The 20611-nt window shown below is 40.1% G+C and overlaps 1 protein-coding gene across 1 annotated transcript in view; it reads right to left on the bottom strand.

Moving 5' to 3' along the window:
• Positions 1-20611, bottom strand: part of LOC143280563 (microcephalin-like) — a 48598-nt gene that overhangs the window by 8987 nt on the left and 19000 nt on the right. Inside the window, exon 3 of the mRNA XM_076585255.1 lies at positions 19525-19615. Coding sequence (XP_076441370.1) covers positions 19525-19615 — 91 coding nt within the window. The remainder of the gene's footprint in view (positions 1-19524; positions 19616-20611) is intronic.

The raw sequence follows: 20611 nt of genomic DNA, 5'->3' as shown, positions 1-20611 counted from the left end.
CAAATTCAAAACACTTTACAAGCATGAAGAGGAGATCTGCCAGACACAGGAGCAGACAGGGGGAGACCGAGTCTATACAGTCACTGGGAGCAACAGACCAGGAAAACACAGAGAGAGTGCAAGGTTATGCCAAACTGAAAGCACAAGGAGCATCACGTCAACAATTGAAAAACGCCCCCCCCCCCCCCAAAAAAAAAAAAAAAATCCACCACAATCATGTGCAAACAGTGTAAAGTGTCCTTCTGTGCTCTTCCATGCTTTGAAGTGTTTCACACAATCAAGGACTACAGCAAGTAATGATTTAGCTGCAGCAGAAATGAGTAAATAGGGTTTTTTTTTTTGGGGGGGGGGGTGGTGGTTGTTTTTCAAGTGATAGTTTTGCAACAAATGATTTCAAACTGACTCATGAGAATTTGGGAACTTTACTGTGTGAAAAATTCACCTTATTCTTCTGTGTGGATTAGGTGATGGAAATGACATGCCATGTGAGTACAGTATACCTATTTTTCAATTTTTTCTGTTTTTCAGTATTTAGTGACATAATTTAAAACATTGAAAAAATATATTTAGCAGCATGAAATGAAAAAACTGTTTTAAAATCTTAAAGAAGAGATAGTAAACTTTCTAGAGATATATAAGTTGTATGTCTCTGTGTGAAAAAGTGTTGAATTTTTCAAATATGACCAAAATAGCCCGTTGCAGCAAAACTACACTAACTATTTAACTATGTCTCCATTGAGTTAAGATGAAAACAGTTCTGCATTTGTCACAAAATTTGAAACACTCTTGTGCTTTTCAAAATGCAGAAAAGATAATGAAAGATTTTCAAACTAAATTATTGTATAAAGTTGCACAGCCAGTCACCAGAAAAAAAACAAGAAAGGCAAGGCCTTCAAGACTCACTTGTGATACACACTTTAACCCTTTCGCTGCCAGGAAAATAAGATTTAAGTGAAATCTATTTGCCAGGGCTTTTTCCCAAAAAACGGAAATAAATTTTCAAAAAATTCTGTGCTCTTTGTTATTGGAGAAAGACCCATAACAGTATATATTTTTTTAAATGTAAATGAATAAAAAATCCAAAACACATGATGCTTTCCCATTTTATATATCTTTAGTGACATGCTGTTGTTTTGAACATCAGTGTTTTGTTTTACGTAACATTTTCAACTTGTTCATTACAAACATTAGTCAGGTAATTTGTACTAAAATATCTTCTTTTTTTCTTTTTTCTTTTTTTTTTAAAGAGATAGATACACAATGCATTGTGACTTCTCCAAGTGATAATATGGATGTGAGGCCACGCCATCTCAGTTCCCCCCCCCCCCCCCCCCCCCCTCCTCTTCACCCCTCTCACACGGTCACTTTATCCAGTTTTCATCAGACCGCGTTGACTGAGTGCCAAGAAAATCGCTCACCCTGCGTCCTGCTCACAATTCAGTCACTTTCTGTCATCTGCTACACTGTACAGCCGGCATCACTCACTGGTACTCATATCTTGGCCACTCTCATGATTGCTCCTTTTATTTTCTATCAAATCATCCTATAAATGTTCATCACTGTCTTCTCCTTCGAATATACACTTCAATTCTTTCTGAGCATTAGCTAAAGAAAGCAATCTTGGTAGTTCGCCACGATCGCATGTCTTGAGCACAGCGTCAGTCCAACATTTTGTTGGACAAGCGAGGAGAGGTGTCAGGCAAACACTGCGTCCAGTAACCCAACCAAAACGTTCAAATAAAGGACTGCTTTATGACGTAGATGGTGTTTCCAGCTATGAATACAATCTAGAATGATTCCCCAAGCTAAAGCGACCAGTACTTTTGTCAACAAACTGAATGCAAACCAGGGAAAAGTCGGAATATTTCAATGACAAGTCATCTTGTCACTGTGGCAGCGATGCATACATGCTTGCGATGGCTAGTTATCTTGTCATATAGGCAGCCTAGGGGTTAAAAAAACAACAAATATATATTTTTTTAAATTGTTAAAATGTGTTCTCCATTTATCATAAAGCTTTCGGTTAAAAAAAAAAGGGGGGGGGGGGGGGCATAAAAGCAGATTCAAACCAAGCATGTTCGGGTGGAAAGAAATAGTCACAGCGCTATTGCATATCTATCAATGAAGTTCAAAAATTAACATTCTATATTGTTTTTTTAAAGAGTGATAAATCAACTGCAGTATCTACTCTGTTTAAATCATCTTATTTTGCCTCAAGCACACCACAACATTTCTCTAGATCTACGGAGATCCCTGTTTGACAGGCACAGTTGGACTTGGAAACTATGACAAGGTCCATTCAATTTCTCTTTTATATTCATTCTAGTTAATTCAGAATCCACTAAAAAATATTCATATGCAGTAAACATGTTGATGTTGCAGTTAGTGTCACTGTATATGTCCTGTGCAGATTTTGTATTTCTTCCTTTTAACTGCGAACAAGAAAAACAATGTCAAACCGTCTTCTAACCAAACATGGCCTACATTCCGGAAACTGGGAAGTAGAATTATGAATGTTTTGGATTGGGTCAAGCCTAAACGAAATAAACCATTAATGATCAGGAAATACCACTTATTTCGGAAGACTTGCAACCTATTATTGGCATGACTGTAACATTTATTTTTCCTACTGTGTTTCAACCAAATTTGGTATTGGCAGACAAAGTAGTTCCAGAGAACATGAATTTGTGAAAGAAGGAGACCCCATTTCCCCTTATTTATTTATTTTATCTGTAGAAGTCTTAGCAATTATGATTAGAGAAAACAAAAATATCAAAGGAATACACATTAATGATTTAGAACACAAGCTGTCACAGTCTGCAGATGATACACAGTTAATAAATGAAAGGGACAGATTATCTTTTGAAAGTTCTATGGAAACTCTAGATTTATTTGGAAAAGTGTCTGGTTTGTTTATAAATTATCACAACCCGTAAAGGGTTGCCCATGAAACCCCACCCCTTCCCAGACTAGCTAACGTCCCAACAACACAAACACAGAGACACAGAAGAGTTCAGCTCATTCTCTTTTTACTGTGGTCATAGAAAAATACATAAATAAATAAACACCACAAAACAAAGCATTCAAATGTATAACCTCTGTCTAACCACAACACAATTCTACAATTTCACAGTCAACTGCAGCACCATTTCTGCTCAACTACACTGCCCGAGTTCAGACTCATCCAGACAGCTGAAGACAGACGACGCTTGCAGTTTTGATGGCTGTGGAAGGTCGGGACGAGAATGACAATGGGAAAGTGAGAAAGGGTATGTTGGAAGTGTGGAGTGGGAGCGGGAGTAAGGAAGTTTTGGGGTGGACATGGTGGAAGGGGAACTAGAACTGCTCCAGACTTGTGTCTTGGACATCCATCAAAGGTAGTGGCACGGAAGGGATGGAAACACAGGAAAATCTGTCACCAGGTAAATAGGCACACCACTGGCCCAGGGTGAAACACAGACCCACACAGACCAACACTGAAGAAGGGGGTGGCAAGGAAAACACCCCACAACTTCACTGACAGCACCCAACAGCACACACGCTGAACGGTGACCCGTCTCTCCTGAGAGCTCAGCCCTGAAGTAAGGTAACCTGGCGGGAGGCCCAGGACTCTCGTTTCCATCTATTCAAGACAGCCACTCTCTCAAAATGAGTGAGAAAAGAATCTAGGTCATCCTTGCCATCAAAGGGTGTAAGCAGATGCTGCTGCACGGACCTGGCCTCTATTTCTTCTTGTTCGAGTTCTAACTTCTTCTCAAACCTCCTCTTTTTCTACTGCATCTACAATGAATTGAGCCAAAGCTTCGCTAGACAAACCCAAGTCAGACCCTAAAGTCCGGAATTTAGCATAAAGGTCTCGGACAGAAACTGCATCCAGCTGGGCCGCACCTTTACTTGCTGAAGTGAGAGAGCCAAGGGGATGTTTACTTAACTGGTCCTTAACCCAGCCAGACAACTTAGTCTTCTCAAAGGTATGAGGAGAAACGCTCGCATCATCTCGTTTGGCCACCGGTGTCGTGGCGCCTGGTGTGGCAGCATTAGAAGCCTGCCTCCTAGTCTGCATAGTGAGGTTGATTGAAGTTTAAGGCTTACCTCAAACACACATCCACCATACGACCAAATCTGGGGTTCACTATTCCGGAAGAGTAAAGAAATGCTCTCAGAAGCACAAATGAAACAGACAAAATTTTTAATGTCCAACCCCACACACTACAATCCTCAATTATGAAGGGTGAAGTACAGACATCTGGTTCAATTTATCCAAACAGAATCTCAATCTCACCCACCGTGAACAAAGTGATAGGACAAACAGAACAAGGACACCCTCCCCACCGTACCCTTCTAACTAACCTGGCCAGTTACCCCACATCTCCACCATTGTCACAACCAGTAAGGGGTTGCCCAGGTAACCCCCACCCCTTGCCAGACTAACGTACGTCCCGACAACACAAACACAGATGAGTTCAGGTCGTTTTACTGTGGTCATGCAAAACAAGTATTCGTGACAAATCAAAACATAGGCAATCAAATCAGCCACAGACAACTGCAGGACCAGTTCAGTTCACGATGCTGCCAGAGTTCACAGGACTAGAATTCCTCCCGACAGGTGAAGACTTACGGTACTTGCAGATTCGATGGCTGGGGAAGGTCAGGATGTGAGGGACAACAGGAAAGTGGGAAAGGGTACGTTGGATGTGAGGAGCGGGAGCCGGAGTGGGAGCGAGGAAGTTTTGGGAAGTACAAGTTAGAAAGGAGACGAGGACCGTCCCAGTTGTCCTGGAGACCCGTCGAAGACAGTGGCACGGAAGGGAGAGAAACACAGGAAAATCTGTAAGAACCCACTGTCTCTGTAGACTATGTTGTTTTTTACCAGTCATAAAAGAGTACATCCTCCCCCTCCCATCCCTTCCTTAAGCAATATTCATTACACAAGACAAGGGAGCAAGTGGATAACCTTTTGCATAACCCACCAGCATACAAAAGGTGAAAAGTATCTGAACCAAAGCGTCTATTGCGACTAACTATAAACAGCAATAACAATATTTCAGTATCTACTAGTTCCGAATAATAGAAACAGCACCAGTCATACGATGGAGTCTCCCGTTGGTCCGACGGATGAGTAGGCAGGCAGGCTTATCTGTCGGTGTGTGTCCTCATACGGGAGGAGAGGCCGATTCTGGATGCGCAGCACTTCCCACAGGTGTTGCAAGGGAAAACGTCTCCAGAAGTTGAGCCCTGCTTCCTATGCTCACGCTTCTCCTTAATGGCCAGCGTTCTCTTGTTTTCAAACGTCTTTATGCCACTAGAGCACAGCATCCTCCAGCGAGAGCGATCAAGGGCATCAGTTTCCCAGGAAGCAATGTCTATGTCACAGGCTTTGAGGTTTGTCTTCAAGGTGTCCTTGAAGCGCTTGCAGGGTCTTCCACGTTCACGGTGGCCTTCCTTCAGCTGGCCATACAAAAGCATCTTCGGGATCCTGCTGTCTGTCATGCGGACAACGTGTCCTGTCCAGCGTAGTTGGCACTGGATCAGCAGGCTTTCGATGCTGGGCAGGCCACTCCTCTCTAGGACCTGGAGGTTGGAGACCCTGTCTTGCCACTTTATGCCGAGGATCTTTCATAGGCATCTTGGTGCTGAGCCTGATGCCTTTGTTGTTCCACAGCCTATTGTTGGGTCTGCCAAAGGTGGAGCTGGGCTTGGTGATGCGCAGCGTCACTTCTGCATCAAGGGCTCCATTGCTGCATAGGGTGCTGCCCAGGTAGCAAAACTTGTCGACTGACTTGATCTCTGTGTCATTGATCTTGATTGTAGGTGGGGGGAAGGCACTGGCGTTCTGTAAGCTAGCTGGTTGGTACATGGACTCGGTCTTGCTGAGGCTGATGGTGAGTCCAAAGCACCTGCAGGAGGTTGAGAACCTGTCCATAATGAACTGCATGTCCTCATGGGTGTGTGCAGCAAGCGTGCAGTCATCAGCGAAGAGGAATTCTCTCAACAGTGCCTCAAACACCCTGGACCTGGCGTGGAGTGCCCCAAGTTGAAAAGTTTGCCATCTGTGCGAAACTGAATGTAGATGCCCCGGTCACAGTCTTGGAAGGCGTCAATCAGCATGGCAGAGAAGAGAATGGAGAACAGTGTGGGTGCCAGGACACAGCCCTGCTTCGCTCCATTTACCACAGGGAATGGATCTGACATGTCAGTATTTTCCTGTACTCTCGCCTGCATGCCATCGTGGAAAGACGCAATCAGCTGGATTAGGCTCTCTGGGCAGCCGAACTTTAGGAGGATCTTCCACAGTCCATGGCGGTTCACCGTGTCAAAGGCCTTAGTCAGGTCTACAAAGACCATGTGGAGCTCCTTGTTCTGCTCATGGCACTTCTCTTGCATCTGGCGTACGGCAAACACCATGTCACATGTTCCCCTGCCTGAGCGGAAGCCACACTGTGCTTCAGGGAGGACTGTGTTGGAGACATGGTTAACCAGTCTGTTCAGTATGATGCGGGCGAAGATCTTGCCGGCGATGCAGAGGAGAGAGATTCCACGGTGGTTATCGCAGGATGTTTTGTCTCCCTTCTGTTTGTAAATGTAGACAATAGAAGCATCCATGAAATCCTGTGGGACCTCCCCTCTCTCCCAGACAGACTGGAACAGGGCGGTGAGCTTGTCTGTCAGCACCTCGCCTCCATACTTGTAGATGTCAGCCTAGATTTCATCTGCTCCTGGTGCTTTTCCTGACGTTGTCAGCTTCAGGGCCTTCTGGGTCTTGGCCTTGGTGGAAGGGGCAGCTAGCTGTGGGAGGGCTGCAATTGCCTCGTCTGATATGGACGAGTCCCTGTTGAGGAGGGTGTTGAAGTGCTCTGCCCAGCGGGCAAGGATGTCTTTCTTGTCTGTCAGGAGGGTGGTCTGGTCCAAGGCTTGGACAGGGGTTGATTTTGCGACTCTCAGCCCATACACAGCTCGGAGACCATCATGAAAGGTCTTCATGTTGTAAGCATCAGCAGCGGACTGAAACTCTTTGGACTTTCTCTCCCACCAGGTGTTCTTCATCTCACACAGCCTCTTCTGTACAAGTTGCTTGGTTTGCAAGAACTGGTTCTCCTTCCTCTGGCAGTCTTTATCGGAAATGTGATCCTGATGGCGTATATGCAGTGTGTTCAGGAGCTTGGAGATTCCAGAGTCGTTCTCGTCAAACCAGTCTTTGTGGCTCCTTTGTACAAAGCCAAGTGTGTCAGCTGCTGCTGTGTATACACAGCATCTCTAAAGGTGCTCCATACCTCTTCTACATCAGTCGATGCAGGAATTTCTTGGAGAGCTATTTGGATTTGCTGCTGCAGCACGTCCTTGGTGATAGGGAGGCGGTGGATGTTCAGCTTCCTAGGCGGTTTCTGCCTGGCTGGTTGGATGTTCATCTTGCTGCGTACCAGGCGATGGTCTGACCAACAGACTGCTCCTCTCATGCAGCGTGTAATGGAAACATCACCTCTGTCCCTCTGCCGGACAATGACATAGTCCAGCATGTGCCATTGCTTGGAGCGGGGGTGCATCCATGTGTTCTTGTACTTGTCCGCTTGTTGGAAGAGGGTGTTGGTGATGGTCAGTCCATGCTGCGCGCAGAGCGAGAGCAAAAGCAGTCCGTTGGAGTTGCTCTTGCCAGTGCCGTGCTGTCCTAGGACTTTTGGCCATGAGGAGAAGTCCTCACCAACGCGGGCATTGAAATCCCCAAGGATGATCAGCCTGTCCTTTCTGTCTACTGCTGAAATGTTGTGGCTGAGCTCCTCGTAGAAAGCTTCTTTGATGTCGTCAGGGTTGGTCATTGTTGGGGCATAGCAGCTGATGACTGTGGCGAAGCGATCCTTGGACAGCTTCAGACACAGGGTCATCAGCCTGTCATTTTTCCCACGTGGAAGGCTGTCAAGCTGTCGTGCAAGTTTGGTTCATATGGCAAAGCCCACGCCTGAGGTTCTTGGGGTGCCATCTGGCTTCCCAATACAGTAGAAGGTGTAGCCGCCTCCAGCTGGGTTTCACCCGCAGACCTGGTTTCGCTCAGGGCTGCTATATCCACCTGGTAGCGATCAAGCATTCTAGCAATGAGCGCTATGCGTCTTTCTGGTCAGTCGTTTCTGTCTAAGAGGGTGCGAACATTCCAGGCACTCAGAGTCAGGGCATGACTCCTGGTTTTTTTCTTCTGTTTTAAACTGCTATTGTTGGATGATCAAGTAGGTGCGGTTTCCTACTAGGTAATAGGTGAGGCAGGCTTTGTTTGGGGATCCTTTTATCTCCCCTTCCCCATGTGGGGAGAGCAGTGCTGTCCCTAAAAAGGGCTGCTCTGACACTGTGGGAGGATACGGGCGCCGCATCTGCCCCAGTCTATGGCGGACGACCATCACCCCACAGCCGCCTGCATGCAGAGTTGTGACTAGGAACTGCCAGCAGCATCCTCTGCCTGTCCCCCATTACCACTTCTCCATTGCCGCAGGGCTTGGAAAAGCTGGGTGTTGAAGGGCTAGCTCGTCGTTCGACATTAGCCTGGTTGCCTGACCAGCACAGGTGACTTTTTTTTTTAGTGAGGAGGAGTTGTGCAGTCCCTTCCCCACTCTCTCGCCTACCGACGCTCACAGTCCCACAGGTGCAGATACTGCCATGTATAGGATGGCCTCGGCAGGTGCAGGTTTTTTCTTCGGAGCTCCGTCTCCTAGGGGGACTACCAGCCAAGGATAAGAGCTCCCCCTGCCCTTTGGTCATCCTCTTCCGCCTTCACAGCCGTTGGAAAGGTTTCCTCCTCCGCCTGGTCCATCGTTGGGAGACTTCACATGTGGCAGGTAGTACTTGGGTTACATGGTACCAGTAGCAAGGGCTATGCCCCTGACCTGACAACAGTCATGCTACATCACAATTACATCTCATTTCCATCCACACAAAAATGTTAGGGGAAATTTACAGACTAATCGGACATTTTTTCACAACAAAGAAAGCAAATTGAAACAATTATCCAAGCTGAATATATGGCAAAAATGATACACCTAAACACAACAAATCTACTAATTCCCCCCAAATATTCAGAAATAAAAGACTACTGGACTTAAAATATTTCCGATAAAAACATCACTTCAACCGTACATGCGCCCATACCCAATTCACTTGATGTCAACAAAAGTCACAAGTCACATCACTAAATTAATATTACGAAGACAAACACAGACTCTCTCACCTGTCACCAGGTAAATAGGCACACCAGTCACTAGCCCAGGGTGAAACAGACCCACACAGACCAACACGGAAGAAGAAGGGGATGACAAGGAAAACGCCCCACAACTTCACCAATGGCACCAAACAGCACACACGCTGGAACGGTGACCCGTCTCTCCTCAACGCTCGGCATCAACAGCCCAGAGGAATCTTTCTCTCCTAACTAGATAGATTTCTGAACTCAGCTCAGAGTTAAAAAAAAAAAAAAGTTCAGAAGGGACATGCCACACGCATATCCCCAGATATGCACGTGCATACACAGGAAGGAGAGAGAGAGGTGAAGGAGAGAGGTGGAGAGGGAGAGAGGGGAGGAAGGAGAGAGAGAAAGGAGAGAGAATGGGGAGAAGGGATGGAAAAGAGTTGCACATGAACACATGCAACGATCGCCAACAAGCCGTGACATAAATATTGAAAAAACAAAAGCAGTTTGGGAGTAGATTACATTCAAATGTAAGATATATGCCCTACCTGAAAATGGATTGGAATCCATCACAGTTAAGATACTAGGTTTTTGGTTCACCCCCAGACCTTTCAGTGCGCTGGACTGAACTATAGTGAAAAATTCAAAGAGGTAAAATCCCTTTTTAAAGTCTGGATCAAGAGAAATATTACACCTATAGGCAGAGTAGCAGTATTAAAATCACTAATTCTCTCGAAGCTGATATATCTCTGGATATTGTTATCTAACTCACAAACTAATATACTGACATTCTTCAAAAACAGTGTTTTCAATTCAAATGGGCGGTAAACAAGGCAAGATAGCAAGGAGAACAGCAATAAAAAGTATAATAAAGACGGAGGATTAGGAATACCTTTTATTAAGCATCTGATTAGTGATAATGGCCCTCAAACTAATGTGGATTTGAAAACTGAAATTCAGTAATCACAAGTGGAGATCCATAATAGAATATATGTGCCCTCTAGTTAAAGAACTTGATAAATGCGGTTGTGATATACCAATTAAATGAATAAACTCTGGAGATTTCTGGAATGACACCTTCCAAGCTTATAAAATGTTTCGAGAAAAAGTCCATATTGGTAATTCTGAAGACCTCTTAGCTGAAAATATTTTCTGTAATGAGTTTATCAAAACTGATAGAAAAATAATATACTATAAGGAATGGATGAACAAAGGTGTATACCGCATTGCAGATTTAGTCAGTGAAACAGGAGCATTTATTTCCTATGAAGACTTCAAGAGTAAATTTAACATCAAAACAAACTTTTTAGAATTCTCAGGTTGTGTACAAGCAGTCAAAAAGTTCATTAGTAAAAACAGTATTGATCTGAATAGCAATGAGTCAAATAAAATACAAAAAGCTCTTAACATAATCCAGAGTGTAGGGAAAGGGTCAAAGCTTTATTTTGACACTCTTGTTGCAGATAACAACCAACCAAATTGCTGTGAAAAATGGAACAAAGAAATAACCAATCTTAAGCGGAAAAATATATTTGAGACAATACAAAGTATAAAAGAAAGTAAACTGAAATGGTTTCAATTTAGAACAGTTCATAGAATACGGCAACAAATATAATTCTTGAAAAAAATGAGTATCGTTGAAAACAACAAATGTACATTTTGTAAAACAAAAAAGGAAACAATCAGCTACTTGTTCGTCACATGCAATGTAAAGTCTGCCTTCTGGAAAGATATAGAACATTTCTTAAATGACAATTGCACAAACACACATAACCTTGTATTGTCAAAAGAATTATTATTATTTTGCACCGACTGTAAGTTAAAAGAGATGACGTTCTCATTTACATAACAATATCTGCAAAGTTCTTTTTGTACAAATGCAAGTTGAAAATATTTATCCTCTGTTTTCAGTTTTTAGAAAATATTTTAAAATGAGATACCAAAGTGAAGAATACATTGCAAAATTAAACATGCTGTACAGAGATTTTACCTTTAAATGGCACATTACAAAGCACTTATTGAATCAATTTCATGAAAAAAAAGTAGTGAAGAATACATACTTATCTCTGCAATTCTACCAAATACAGCAATATGCTTGGCTTAGATAAGATACATGTTCAGTTACATATTGACATCCTCTTGTATGAGTTCGAGTATGTGTACTTTTAGACACGATGTTGGTTATATTTACCATTATCTTTTTTTAAATTTTATTATATCTATTTATTCATTTTTCATTTTTCTCTTTGAGTATGTTTTTGTAGTGTGACATTATCCCTTATTACCCATGTCAAAGTTATATATCAATGATGCAGTCCATCGGAATGTTCTTCTAACATTTCCTGTGTTGTTAATATGTTTGGATATATGTAACCTATAGACCACACCATTTTTGTTATTCACACCATAGAAAAAAAAGCCAAAGAAGGGAAAATTAATTTAAATGATAGGTCTCTCTCTCTCTCTCTCTCTCTCATCCCCCCCTCCCCCCTCATTCACTGTTTTCTTTTTCAGTTGTTGATGTTTTGTTGTTTTTTCCTCCAAATGTACTTGTGTATGTCATACTATCCTGTAATGTTTCTGGTGTGGATATTAATTTTTTTTTTCAGTATTTGTGAAAGTTTGCCCTGGACACACACAAGCTCACACACCCACATGGACACACAGACAGCAGAACACCTGGTTATAACTAAGGCTCACTTTGTTTACACTAGTGTGTCAAAAATAGCAACCAAAAACCCACACCATTATGATGTATGGGCCAGCTGCAACTTATGCAAAGGTGTAACAAATATCAGCTTTGGATATGTTTAGAGACAAACAATTCGCTCACCCGTTCATTCATTTCACACATCATTTTCTTTCTAAACATACATATAATAATACATGATTTCCGCACACAACTGAGAGAGGTTAAACTTACAGCCCCACCTCTCCTCGCAAGATTCGTGCGTGCGCTTGTGTGTGGTTCTTCAGTTCTGTGTATTGCTGAGTTTGTTATTGCTTGTTGTATCTTTGATGTGGCCCGCTGCTACCGTGCCTTCCTCCACTGTCTGTCATTTCCCCTCCCCCTCCTTGCCATTACTTCTCCCACACACCCCGTCCCTATGTTCCCCACTCCCCTGTGGTGGACACAATACTGCCGACTCTAGTGCTGGAGAAAACTGTGCCGTGTATTCCGCGGTACGTGTGTGAAGTTTTCACTTGCCCAATGGACGAATTTGTGTGTGGGTGTATGTTGTGGTGATTGTGGATTGTGCAGATGATATTGTCATGCATATGGTCATGTTGTAGCATGCGTTTGTTTTTGTTGTTGTTGTTTTGTTTGTTGTTTTTTTGTTTTTTGTACATGCATGCATCATGAGCAGGTGTGTGCAACATGCTCCCACTTATGCACAAGCTATGTTAACACAAACAGAACACAAACACAGGCTTATCCTTTGTTTTTTCTTTTCTTTTTTCCCAAGTGCTGCACGAATGTCGCCTCAAGATCCCACTCACTTGACCAAAACTTACCTGTATGTCTGAATGTGTGTTTTTCTGTTGATGTACTTTGTTTTTATTTTAACTTGTCTCATTGTGGATGATATAAATGATTGCCACATAGTGATGGGTACTCAAAAAGCAATGTATTTTTCTTTATATGAAAGCCTTTGCACAGTTGTACTATGTAACTATGTAAACAATAGAATGAGTGGATGCCCTCTAGACTCCATTAGAAAATATAGTATAAGCTATTAAATACTGGATATATTAGCACAATAATAATATAATAAAATGGAAAATATTAGCTTTGTTTCCATGAACTGTCAAGAACTGAGTAACGTTGAGAAGAGATGTTTTTCACTTTCTTAGACAAAAGAAACACTCCATTTATCTCCATCAAGATACACATCACCCAAACATTTGAATCACATGTTAGATCTGAATGGGGTTACACTTGTCACTTTGCATCTCATAATTCACAAGGTGTTGCTGTTATGTTCAATATGAATGACAACTTTAAATTTAAAATCAAAAGGTGTACAATGATCCTAATGGAAACTACATCATTATTTCCTTCACAGCAGTAGAAAAGGGTTTCTCAATTGTAAACATTTATGGCCCAAACAAAGATTCCCAAAATTTATGATGAACTGGAAAAAAATATTACAGAGATTGGATACTCAAAATTGATCACTGGAGGTGACTGGAATCTAGTTCTTGACCCATATAAAGATTATTTTAATTATAAACACATAAATAACCCTAAAGCTAGAGACAAAGTAGAAGATATTATGATAAACTTAGATATGTAATGTATTATGTTTGGCGAGACTTAAACCCCTGACAGTACATGTTTTACATGGCGTAGACCATCCCTTTTTCAACAGAGCCGTTTGGACTTATTCCTTATATCTGAATGTTTGATACAGTATGTACGTGAAGCAGACATCCAATGTGGCTATAGGACAGACCCATTCAATGATAGTTCTTAACTTTAAATTTGGTGAAAAAATTAAACAAAAGTCTTTTTGGAAATTCAACAATTCTTTATTGAAACATATAGATTATGTAAATGAAATCAAAGAAGAAATCAAACATGTTATTGGAGAATATGCAGTTCCAGTATACAATTATGAAGAACATCCAATGTCCAGAAATACAGTTTGTAATATCAGACCAATTACTGTTGATGTTCTGTTAATGAAGATTAGATCAAAACAAGCTCATACGCCACAATGAAAAAACGTAAAACAGAGGAGGAAGAACAACAGTTAGAAACAGAAAAACAGAACTTAGAAAGCTGGAATGTTAGAACATGTCAAGAAAATGATAGATTAGAAGAGAATTAAGTCAAAGCTTGTAGATATTACAAAAAAGAAGATGGAAGGAGTACTCATGCGTTCAAGGGCTAGATGGATAGCAAAAGGAGAAAAAAGTATCAAAGTACTTTTGTAATCTTGAAAAAAGACACTTTATAAATAAAAGTATGAAGGAATTAGTTACAAAGGAGAAGAACTTCATGAACATAACGTAATATTAAAGGAGGTTAATGATTTCTATAAACGTTTATATAAAAAGAGACTTATTCAAACATGTGAAATAGCAGATATGGTTAAGGAAATGCCTAAAACTTAGTAATATAGAAACAGAAAACCTTGAGGGTGAAATTACCTAAGAAGAAGCTACCCAGCACTTAAACGCATGCAGAACAATAGAGTCCAGGTACTGATGGCTTTTCTGCCAAATTTTAAAAACTCTTTTGGAAGAATCTTGGATATTTAATTGTCAGGTCACCAAATGAAGGTTTGAATAAAGGTGAACTGTCACAAACACAGAAAGAAGGCATAATAATTTGTATACCAAAGGGTGACAAACCACGAGAATTATCAAGAACTGGAGACCGATATCTTTATTAACCCCTTCACTGCTAGTATGTTTTGCTATAGCCTATGCTGAGAAAATTTTCAGACAAACAAGAAAAACACACCAATGATTTTAATTTGCTTATATGTCAAAAAGTACTGAAGATAAATGCATAAAAGTATATATCAAATGAAAGGAAAATGAACCAAGATTTTGTTTTTTTTATACTCGCATGTTCAAATAATGAGTCAATCTGACACAAAATTCCATAAAATGCAATAAAAAAAAATTGCTCAGGTTATCAACCAGTCTTTCTTGTGACTGTTGTGATCGACCACACACACTGTCAAAGGTTGTGCAACAGTGTCCAGGTCCATAAGTCTCCAACACAGTCCACACAAAGAATGAAAAGGGTGTACTCACCCAGCATCTATCGCCAGTAAAACGCTGTGTGTGGTACTTGTGTAAACAGTCTTCAAGACACAGTGCGGTTTGCTGGAGTAGTCTGGGCAGTAGAACCTCACATCCTTTCTTTGCACTTTTTTCCAGCAGACTCTGCACCTCCTTGTAGCCGGGCCTTCTGTGGGGTATGTGGGATGACATCAACGAGGTGTCGTCCACACAGACGAACAGCGTGGTCATCTTTAGCAGTGTCTGGGTCTTGGTCACCAAAGATCATGGCACTAATGAATCCTTCTGAAGTCCAGAAATGTACTAATGTTGCCTGCTTTTTTGTTGAGGATGTGTGCATTCAGCATGCAATTTGTAGAAAATGTACACACAGATATTCATACCACCAGGGTTTTCTTGTGGCATTGTAGGGCTGCAGTTGCTGGTCTTGATGGTCCATGGCACCCATGTTTTTGTTGTATCCAGAATTGCTGGAGGCTTATTTACTGCCCTTTGGTCTTGCTGCTGCTGGTCTTCAGCTGCAGGTTTGTGGCAAGTTGTCAATTCCAGATGGTCCAGTACAAACATCATGATCATCACCATGCTGCATACCTGAAACACACTGTATAAAAGACTAAGTTTGGTGGGTTTTTTTGTTTGTTTGTTTGGTTGGGTTGTTTTTGTTTTCTTTTTCTACAATAAAAAGGTTATGAAATGGTATCATTTTATTTCACACACACACACACACACACACACACACACACACACACACACTGAAACTGGTTCATGGTATGCCACACCCCCTTCATTCTCTTTCTCATACAAAACAAAATGACACCACACACACACACACACACACACACACACACACACACACACACACACACACACTTCTACAAGTGTTGCATTTACAAAGTAATTTAGGCATACAATTCTGTATTATCATTCTCTGATTTCAGTTTTGTAAATATTTCCTCCCCCCCCCCCCCAACCCCCTACCCCTTCCCCACTCACTCCACACACCTCACACACACACTCACTCACATTCACTCACCCTCACACTCACTCACCACCACCACCAACAACAACAAAAAAAAAACAATACACACCTCGGGAACTTCTTTTCTTCTGCATTCGTGGGCTGCAACTCCCATGTTCACTTGTAGGCACACGAGTGGGCTCTACATGTATGACCGTTTCTTACCCCGCTATGTAGGCAAGCCATACTCACTTTCGGGTGACTGGCCGGGAACGAATTTACAGAATGCTGTAGGCGAGCGATACACAGTCATCAACAATGAGTCAGCCAGCAAAACACACCCCCTCGTGCAGCGTTGGTCACACAGCATACGCACGTGACTGACTCTCTCACCCACAGACACTGATCAGTGACTGACGAAGCAACTTACCACAGCTAACACATTCAAAACACACACAATGCAGTCATATTCATTGTTACAACAAACAGAAAGTAAATAATAAACTGACAAACCTCATAAACACCCACCTGCATCTTGAATCAACTGAGCTTGTCTGTTCATTTTCGTCAAGCAACCCCACCTTCCACCCCCCTGCATGTCAAAATCTGCATCTTTGGCATCAACTTCACGCAGTTCTATCTCATTCAGTCCACAATCTTCATCTCTACTATTTGCATCGTGAAGGATTTCTTCCAATATTCATGCAAGTGTTGGGATTTGTCTGCGTTCAGCCATGGCTTTGCAAACACAACTTGAGCTTCGTACAAACTTGCAAAACTTTCGCCATAAATATGACAATAGGTGGATATTTTTAGCTAAAGGAACTCAGGAGACAAAGAGTTCTCAGTGGAGCTAATTTAATGGTTAGCAGACTGTTTTTTTCTGCAGTGCGGGACTCAAAACATAGAACGTTGTAACATGACGTACGGCACACATCAATACAACATTGGCCAGCGACATTTCATGACATACGCCGTACGTCAACAGCGCAGTCAACAGATTAAATGTTGTTTATAAAATTGGATCTTCTTGCTTAACAAATAGAGTTAAGTCTGTGCTCTCCTCTTTAATTAGTGATGACCAAACAGGATTTATGTCTAACAGATTGATTGGTGACAACATTAGATTAATATATGATTTGATTCATTATTCAAATTCAAAACAGTTGCCTGGTTTATTGATTTATATAGATTTTGAAAAAGCATTTGATGCTGTTGACTTCACCTTTATGATGAAAGTGTTAAAAGCATTTGGATTGGGTCCAGTCTTCTGTAGACGGATAAGTACCTCTTATCAAAATATTAAATCAGCAGCAGTAGTAAACGGAACGGCGTCTTCTTGGTTTCCAGAAGAGAGAGGATGTTGTCAAGGTGATCTCATTTCACCCTACTTATTTCTTTTATGTGTTGAAATCCTTGGCTTAATGATAAGAGAAAATAAACTGATAAAAGGTATTAATATTAACAATACAGAACATAAAATTGCACAGTTTGCAGATGACACCCAATTGATGACCAAAGGAGGTAGAGTATCATTTGAGGAGATTATAAGGACAATTGAGTTGTTTAGTAGTTTTTCAGGATTATTTATGAATGCAGGTAAAAACTTGAGCAATATGGCTGGGTAGCAGAAAACAATGTCAAATTAGATGTCTACCTCATTTAAAAATGGTGTGGAACCCACCAAAATTTAAGATCTTATGAGTGTGGTTTACTTTTGATTTAGAAGAATGTGAGGAATTAAACTATAAAGACAAAATATCTTAAATTAGAATGTTATTTAGAATATGGATAAAAAGATTGATTACCCCTTTAGGAAGGATAGCTGTTCTCAAGTCATTAATTTTATCAAAAATAATCCAGTTATGGATGTTTCTACCAAATCCACTTGATGAATATATTGATGAGCAGCAGAAGGCATGTTTTCAGTTCATTTGGAACAAAAGACAGGATCGAATAAGTAGAAAAACAGTAATTAAAAGTACAAGAATAGGAGGATTAGGAATGTTTGACATCAAGCAATTTATTAAAGGTCTTAAACTGAGCTGGATACATAAATTAAAGTTTTCAAACCATAAATGGACTTTAATAATAAAAGCAATCAATCCCATTATTGAAGATATTGATAGATATGGACCCTGTCCACCAACACCTGATGACAAGAATAAGTTCTGGATTCATGTTTTCCAAGCCTACAAATAATTTTGTCAGAAGGTCCCACTATCAAACAGCAAAGAAGTTTCAGCAGAACTAATCTTTCTGAACCAAAATATCAAAATTGGAAGTAAGGTTTTATCATACAGAAATTGGATGGAAAAGGGGGTCTGGAATATTTCTCATCTAGATAGTGCATGGGGACAGTAGTTTCCTTTCCTATGAAGATTTTAGTCAAAAGCATGGAAATATAACAAATTTTCTTCCTTTAATTGGTTGCATAAGGTCAGTTAGAAATTATATAAAAAAAACCTGAACATTGAAATTGATAATGACAGTCTTTGCAGACGAGAAAATCATTACAAATGATATATTCAGTGAAAAAAGGAACAAAAGTTTATTTTGACACTTTAGTTAACAACAATATGACCCCTAAATGCTGTAACAAATGGAACGATTTGTTGCAACTGAACATTAACTGGAAACAGACATTTCACAAAATACACAAAATAAGTGATGTAAACTTAAAATGGTTTCAAATAAGAATAGTTCATAGGACTATTGCAACAAACAGGTCTCTGAAACAGATGAATATCTCTCATAATGATAAATGCAGCTTCTGTGGATCACATCCAGAAACCATTGAACACCTTTTTTGGAAACAGATACAAAATCAAAGAACATGCATCTTATATACTAATGAACCATCATGTTTTCCGAACAAAGTGGAACAGTTACCTTCCAATTACGGAAACTGTTACCTGATACCAATTTTGCATGTTCCATAGTTATCAATCTGTATAATAGTCCTTACTTTGTACTAGCAGGTCTTTATGTTTTGTTGTTTTTTGGGTGTTTTTTTTTAAATGTTATTGTTGTTGTTGTCTTTACAAAGTGATTAACTACAAGTTTTCTTTTCCAATAATGTAGAAGTGGTTTACTCATTGCTCCTTATTATGATATAATGCTACCACTCGCTTTCGCCTCATCCTTGATGCCATTACTGCAATAGTTGACATCATTGATGCTATTGCTATGTTACAAATGGTCTCTATTATTAATGTCATCTTAAATCATTGTGATTACTGCAATCAATAATGTGTAAACACTGATTGATTAAATGATTGGACAAATTGGGGTTGTTTTTTGTTTTTTTTTGTTTGTTTGTTTTTTGTTTGTTTTTTGTTTTTTTTTGTTTTTTTTTCTATATTTGTTGATGTTGTTGTTGTTGTTGCCGTTTATATTTATATATATATATCACTTTTTATTGTGTTGTCTTTCTCTTTCTAGTGGATGCTACTGTTCATTTTATATTGTTTGTTTCATACTGTTCTCTGTATTGTATACATGTCTTTGCAAAAAAAAATTTAAGTTAAAAAAAAAAAAAATATATATATATATATATATATATATATATATATATATATATATATATCAGCTTTGGGAGTTGTCAAGAGTTAAAAGGAAATAACTGAGAAATGCTAAATACCTTCCAACGAATACCAGGAGGAGGGGTACCACAGTGTTTGGTGTTAGCAGAAAACTCATGCTCTGATACCCTTTGCTGCTTCTCCTTACAGCTGCAAATGATTAAAAAAAAAAAAAGAAGAAGAAATTATTTTACACAAGAAAATGTCTTGATGAACCATTTCAGATTTGAAGCAATTCCAGTAAAATACAACAAAAAAATAAAACAATCGCAATGACTATATAAAATTGCATCTGCTGCTGCTAGAAAATAATACATATAAGAATGGTTGTTGAGTGGTCATCATCTGTCACTAATACCAACCACAAAAGAAACTGATTTCAACCACATTTTAAGTACATGGTATTGTTTTCTCCACAACTGTAGATGATATTGTGAAGATGAACTATGATCATAAGCTAAAAAGGATTCGGTCTTCTGATTCATTGCTGCAAAAGATGTTTCGTACATGCCCAGATATACAGAAAATTGACAAGTATGGAGGGGAATATGCAAATATTTTAACGAATAGAATTATCAAAAGTTTTGGTTTGATGTTTTTTATACACAATAAAAAAAAAAGTGTGACAAATGTAAAACAAAAAATACCAGAGATTCTATGCAGAATGTATACACTGCAATGCCAATGTGATTAGGTATTAAAGAACTGTACACTTACAAGAGTGGACTGAACAAGATGAAATCAGATCAACTGACAGACATTATGGGAATTTATTTTGTTTTGAACACTTTCAACTTAAGTTTTCTGGAAGACCAACACCTTTTTAAGTGTATATTATCAAATGGTAAAAGCAAAAATCTGGGCAGGAATTCAAACACACTAATACTGGCAAAGATGAATTTTCAACAGTGTGGATATTACTCAAATGTGGAGGCACACATATTGTGTACTTTGCTCTAACAAACAATGAAACTCAGCCTCCATGTGTAAGAATGTGGAAATTACTGTATTCTAACACTCCCTTAATTTGGGCAAGATATTTCTTATGCCATTTTAATCTACTGTGGATAGTCATCTTTGATGGTCCAGCTGAGAGTCTTGCACAGACTCATTCCTACCGAGGTTTTTATTTCTTCATGAAATCTC

The sequence above is a fragment of the Babylonia areolata genome, chromosome 3 (assembly GCF_041734735.1).
Source record: "Babylonia areolata isolate BAREFJ2019XMU chromosome 3, ASM4173473v1, whole genome shotgun sequence".
NCBI lineage: Eukaryota > Metazoa > Mollusca > Gastropoda > Neogastropoda > Buccinidae > Babylonia > Babylonia areolata.
Note: the sequence above shows the minus strand (reverse complement) of the source record. Positions and strands in the feature narration are given on the sequence as shown.